The 6,378-nt window shown below is 41.3% G+C and overlaps 1 protein-coding gene across 1 annotated transcript; it reads right to left on the bottom strand.

The window, feature by feature from the left end:
• Window positions 1–552: 552 nt before the first annotated feature.
• Window positions 553–4,537, bottom strand: irx1a (iroquois homeobox 1a). Its single transcript, XM_088306577.1, has 5 exons — window positions 4,333–4,537; window positions 3,939–4,228; window positions 2,015–3,092; window positions 1,733–1,808; window positions 553–1,095 (listed from the first exon to the last, which is right to left on the bottom strand). Exons 2-5 carry the CDS (start codon window positions 4,179–4,181, stop codon window positions 1,020–1,022), a joined length of 1,473 nt encoding a protein of 490 aa, XP_088162703.1. The 5' UTR covers window positions 4,182–4,228; window positions 4,333–4,537; the 3' UTR covers window positions 553–1,019.
• Between the last annotated feature and the right edge of the window lie 1,841 nt (window positions 4,538–6,378).

Raw genomic sequence — 6,378 nt, 5'->3', positions numbered from 1 at the left:
CTCAATCTGGCAATTATTGTTAGTCAATGCGCGGTTTGGGTCGTCGACGGACGATCCCAAAAATTGATTTATAGTCTAATGATCGCTATCAGCCTCTGCACAGACAGCATCCCCAAGCACTCACCCTGCTGCCTACATCAACAATGTCAGTCTGCCCCTCCCCCGTTAAAATAAAAAAAAGAAAATATTAATAATTTATCTTCGAATCGACGTCTCGCTCTGACAGATTAGATTTTAACCATTTGATTTTGTTTGGACTGGGCGTTCCCATATTATTACTTAATGACCTTCCCAGCTGCTCCTGTCCATTTTCTGTCACCAGCAACCATCTGGACACTTATTAGCACCTCAATGCCTCCACGCTGCTTTCCTCCAAAACTTGAATAAAATTAAGCATGGTAATAGACTGCCAATATTTTTTCTCTCTCTGCACCCAATACATATTAAATTATTAATAAATTGTAGTGGCATATAATAATAAATAAATAAATAAATGAATAAATAAATAAATAAATAATAGTAATAATAAAGACTTGCTGTTTCCTTATAATTCCAGTATTTAGTTTATTAGGCAAAATATACGATCTGAACGAATTCCTTCAACGTTTCCTATTTACAAATTTAAATCACATGATATTTACATTAAAGAAGGACACCATAAACACAAGATATAATAATATTATATTAATAATAATAATAACAAAGTAAAAAGCCTACCAAAAGTTTCCCAGTGTGTCTGGGTAAAATTGGGAGATATCTTAACAGTATGGGCGCGATTATAGGCTACACAACAACAGAGGAAGTATTCATCCATCCATTTTTTTCCATCCACAGGATAATACCAAATAACGCCATTTGCTCCGTGTCGACTGCAAAGACTCAAATACGCTGCTTCAGAATTTTTCCTTGTCCGTTTTTTGGGGGTGGGGGGGGAGTCTTTTTTTTTTCGTTGTCTTCCTTCATGCACACGAAAAAAAAAAAAAAAGAAAAAAAGAAAAGAAAACGAAACGAAAAATAACTCAAGCCGAAGAGAGAGCAGTGAGGACCCGTGGTGAAGCGTCTTGTGGACTCCTGGCGCTAGAAGGCAGGGATGATCTGAATAAAGCAAAAATAATAACAAAAACATCAATAATAGTAATAATATTAATACTAATAATAATAATAATTCGGCGTTATGGCAAAGCAATCCTGTCGAGAAAAAAAAAGCCAAGTGCGACCTCAACTCAAAACGAATCCAAATATAATTTCGCCACCATGGGTGGGGAAGGGGGCTATTTTGTACTTGAAACAGAGGTAAACCTTTTTCTTCCCTCTTCTGTGAGAGCGCTCCCATGGGCTCCGGGACTCCCAGGGGTCTTTAGCGAAAGCACAGCCCAGACAGAGCCCGTTTTACTCGGTGACTTGATAAGTAGCCACACTATCCCCGCAGGGGGAGGAATTAAAGGGGGTGTGGGATGAGAGTCAAGACCCCTGTCACTCGCAAAGCAAATTGTGCTTTATTTGTTTTACTTTCTAGTGTTTTTATTCCTATCCCTCTGCACTTTATTTACCCATTAATTACACGTCTTGTGTATTAACGATCTAAAACCAGGGTGCACATTTAATGAAACAGCTTTGATTTAACGAATGCAAATTGCCGTAATTTGATATGTCATGAATAAATTCGTTTTTTAAATAATATTTTTTTTTTTTTAGCAACATGTTTAATAATTCTATAAGGAAAAAGTCTCACCTGTCATGAAGGGGTCGAAAAGAAGGCTTCAGGGTTGGTGTTGGAGGCGAATCACACCGTACACCATTTTCGTGCTCTAGAGGGAAATAATAATAACATTAATAACAATCATCTAACTGAATTTCCCGTAGCTATTCCCTCTTAGTCCGTGTGGGATTAATGGAACAGCACGCTTGAATATCGTCAGTGTTAACATTAATAGAATAAAAATAAGGTTCGACCCATGCACGCATATTGCGTGGAGTTTGCTGTCACATCCTATTTTGGGATGCATGTTCTCACCTATGTGTTTGGGGCTGTCCATTGGGGCCTTGCTCTCTTGGCTGAGGGCCGCTGCAGCTGCAAGTGGGGACACCACGACTGACGTCGGCTGCTGTTGCTGCTGCTGGGCTGCCAAGTGGTGGTTCTGGTGCTGATGGTGGTGGTGGTGGCTCCCCAGGAAGGATCTCACATTGAGCAGGGAGTTCTGACCCAGAAAAGCCCCATTCGTCCAGTTGTGGAACTTTCCAATCTGGCAAGTGTACAGTCCGTGGCTGGGGAGGAAGGCGGGGTGGGCCTGGATCTGTGGGTGAGAGGGGGGCACTGGACCGGAAGGAGACGTGGGTTTCTGGGCCGATGAGTCAGGGGTCGTGGCGGTTTCTGCTAATGACCATATTTTGGGTTTATTGTTCGATGGCAAGGGGAAGCCTCCAGGTCTGTCCGGAGAAAGTACTCGTGTGGTGTTGTTGGTAGGGTCCGATGTGTCTTTGCAGCCCGGGTGGAGTGAAATGGAGCTTTTTGATTTGTCCAAGGCCTCGTGGCCCTGCAGAGTGAAGGCCCGTCTTTTCTCCAAGTTGTCCAGCTCTCCCCCCGCGTCTCCATCGCCTCTGTGGTCCCTCGTGCCCCCGTCGGTGGATTTATCATCGTCATCCTCATTACTCTGGTCCCCGTCGTTATCGTCTATTTTGTCTATATCTATGCTTTCCAAGTCAATCTCCTCCTCATCCTCATTTTTCTCTGCCTCGTCTCCGCTGCCGAATAAATTGCCGTCCTCCCCGTCCTCTTTGCTCCTGCTCCCCCATGTCACCTTGTTCTCCTTCTTCAGTCTCCTCCTGGCGTTGGCAAACCAGGTGGAGACCTGCGTCAGGGTCATCTTGGTGATGATGGCCAACATGATCTTCTCCCCCTTAGTCGGGTAAGGGTTCTTTCGGTGTTCGTTGAGCCAGGCTTTCAGAGTGCTGGTGCTCTCCCGTGTGGCGTTCTTAGGCCTGGCCGGGTCCCCGTACTGGAACTGACCATATGGGTAGAAGGCAGGAGAGGTGTGAGCTGCAAAGCTGGCCGGGTGGACGCCAGGACTGTCCTTCAGGTCGTATTGGGATCCCTTGAAGAGGAACAACACGCGTCATTATTATGTTATTATTTTAAATAACCACAAATGTAGCACATGCGTCACGTGTAATTAAAGTTGCATGCATAATAAATATTAAATCGAATAACTTCCTTGATGTAATTAAAAGAATGCTGCCTTTGCTCTACTGAACTTTTACACAACAAAGTTCCACGAGGAGGTGCTTTAAAACTTCTCTCAGGTACTTCAAAGCATGCGGTGAATTTTGTCAAGAAATTGCTCTTTTAAGACTAAAATTTATTTGCACTTTTTTTTCTCTTCGACGATACAAATCAATTCGAGCATTAAACGTAATGATACCATTTTTCGGTCGTTTTGGTACGTGTTTTTCATGCGTGCCTTCATGCGAGTTTATTTTTTTAAACCTTCAAAATGATTACATTCTAATAATCCCTTTCCTCAATAATATGCACGCCATTGCCTTATTACAGACACACACTAGATAATACAAACACCATGTGTGTATAGCCGCTAATTAATGTAATTTCATAAGTTCCATTAGAGCTTCAAAACAATTATTTATTGCGTTTAAAAATAACCACCCTGCTTTAATGCAACGAGCTGAATCAAATACAGCACTGTGGTTGAAAATATTCGGACATTTACTGTTTGTTATTATTATTCATGAAATAACAAATACAATTGTCATTATTTTTTTCTTTGGTTAGGTTGACGTTTTAAAAAAATATTTAACGTGGGAGATGAAAACTGTTTCAACCGCGAAGGCATCTCACCGCGTGAGATTATTTAGCATTAATTTGTTGCGTTAATCTATGCCATTTAAAGAGAGTTGACCAATATTTAAACACGATGTCTTACCATTTGTGAGAAAAGAGCCAGATCCGCGCTGGTGTAAGGTAAGAAAGCGCTGTAGTTGTGCGCGTACGGGTTGGCGTACATGCCCAGCACAGACGTGACGGCCGCGGCGGTGGCTGACGGACTCCCTCCGATTTCGGTGCTCCCTCCCCGGGATGAAGGCGTGAGCACTCCCGCCCTCTCGCTCCCGTAAACCGCCTGGGAGGCACTTAAGTACTGCGGGTAGCCTAGCTGGGGGAAAGACATCTTCCACCGCCGGTTTGACGCTCTGCACTGCGCGGAACGTCCACAAACTGTGCGTAAAAAAAGTGGAGACGAAGGTGAAAAAAAAGAAGAAAAACAAACCAGATGAATTGAAGGGGAAAGTGTTCAAGTCAAAGTGAGAGCAACTACTGACATGCGGCGGTAGGCAGTGGAAACAAGACTCTCTTAAATCTCAGCTTCCTCTCTCTTTGGCTTGCTCAAAGTCCGCTTGGATGTGATGTGATCACCAATTGCGCACAGACTGACGCGCCTGGCCCTGAGGTCTCCAGGCTGATCTCTCAGATACAATTTGAAGTTGAAGCTTTGATTGGCATCCCCTACTTGAGCCGACAAGCTCCTCCTAGTTTGGAGCAATGTGGGATAATGTGAATATGGAGTGAGCGCACATTGGCTGAGGCCTCTCTCTCTCCTCTCTCTTTCCTTGCTCTGTCGCCTCTCCCTCTCCCTTTCTCTCTCCAGCCGTGTTTGGACTTATTGTATGTTAAATGTTCAAGCTTTAGAGTCCATTCAACGACGGCTTTGATTGTTGTATGACAACCTGTCGACGCGATTTTACAGCTGTCCGACACCAAGGGAAGTAAACCCGTCAGAGGAAGGAACTTATTTGGAATACATTTAAATTGTAATCAAAGCCGTCTTTAGGAATTAGTTATTTGTGTATCACTGGGTGTTTGGTTTAATTCCTCATGTCTAACTCAATTCTTTCATTTTTTCTGGGATATAATATTTTTTGTTTTATCGAACGCATTTACAACTCCAGACGTTTACTAATGACCAATTATTTCAGCTAAACACATTTCAATATTGTCCCTAAAATTTCTTTTTTATACACACGTTCACCTAAAATATAGATTCTGCTATTTTTTAAATTTATTATTACTGCGCTACATTTTTAATTGACCACTGCTGTAGTCGCCTTTGATTTCTTAATGGTTTAATCATCCACCCCCCCTCCACACACCACCTCCTCTTCCTACTCTCTTCCTTTCTCCATCTGTGTGTGTTTTGTGTGTGTGTGTGTGTGTGTTTTGTGAACTTAAAGCAGATTGTTGTTGTCCTTTGTAACAGCAGAGCCACTTCACGTTTTTTTCACTCTCGCTGCTTTCAAAAGGAATGAGGAAAAAGCTGCAGGGACAAACTCAAAGAGACACCAAGCTGCAAAGTCTATGCAAGTCCCCGAATGTGCTTAACACACATAAAAATGTGCCTGCATATTTTTAACGTCTAATCTGGTAATTTTCTAAGAGTGTTTTACGTTATTACTACGTTTATATGCATGATACATTTAATTGATTAGAACTGAAGTTCCATGAGAGGGACAAAAGCATGTTGTAGATATCCTCTCTTCAACCGTTTATCCAATTTCCAGCACAAGGGGGTGAAAAAAATCCAAAGTGCAAGATACTAACCTCTACTTTCCTCCTCTGCTCGTTCCTGACACATCAACCTTTGGAGAGGATGGGGCTGTTCATGTTTCAACAGTTCTATATTTTTATTAGTGCATTTGATTCTTAGAGCACCCATCTTCCAAGAAAAAGAGGTGGCATTCTAGATCTAGATGTAATACCGTTAACGACTGAAGCCCAAGAAGTCAGTAGATTCTGATCTGCACCAGATGGCTCCGAGTGGATATTGCCGAGCGCCGAGGATCTGTTAAAAAAATATCTGAGGGGCACTGATGGTAATCTGGGTAACACATCAGAAAGAGGGGGGGAATGGCAATTGCGATAACCCGCTGGAAATGTGCGTGGGGGAAGAGGGGGGGTCAAATATGAAGGTTGGTCGGTGACTTGGTGAACGGTGGAGGGGGTGTTATAAGGGTTAAAAAAAAGTCTAATAGTTTAGAATTAATGCAAAATAAAATTAGAAACTGCATCTTGTACTTGTCTTTGTAAAGTTACAGTTGGGATAGGTGAGGCCACAAATAGTAAGATAAACAAGAACATATTAATAATAATAATACAAATACAATACAAACATAATATTAATAATAATAATAATAATAATAATAATAATAATAATAAATTATTATTATTATTATTATTATTATTATTATTATTATTATTATTATTATTTTATTATTATTATTATTAATAATAATAATAATATTAATAATAATAATGATAATAACAACATCACTATACAAAGCAAATCAGCTTTCTGTACCACTCCAATTAAT

Source organism: Idiotropiscis lumnitzeri, chromosome 10 (assembly GCF_059441095.1).
Source record: "Idiotropiscis lumnitzeri isolate Australia: NSW breed Sydney's pygmy pipehorse chromosome 10, RoL_Ilum_1.0, whole genome shotgun sequence".
NCBI classification, from domain to species: domain Eukaryota; kingdom Metazoa; phylum Chordata; class Actinopteri; order Syngnathiformes; family Syngnathidae; genus Idiotropiscis; species Idiotropiscis lumnitzeri.
Note: the sequence above shows the minus strand (reverse complement) of the source record. Positions and strands in the feature narration are given on the sequence as shown.

Bases quoted from the DNA above. Each gene is read 5' to 3' on its own strand.
- irx1a (XM_088306577.1), bottom strand. From the start codon at position 4,181: ATGTCTTTCCCCCAGCTAGGCTACCCGCAGTACTTAAGTGCCTCCCAG. The intron at 1,809-2,014 runs GTGAGAACATGC...ATTTCCCTCTAG, and splicing joins GGACAGCCCCAAACACATAG to AGCACGAAAATGGTGTACGG. The intron at 1,096-1,732 runs GTGAGACTTTTT...TGCTTTATTCAG, and splicing joins TTTCGACCCCTTCATGACAG to ATCATCCCTGCCTTCTAGCG.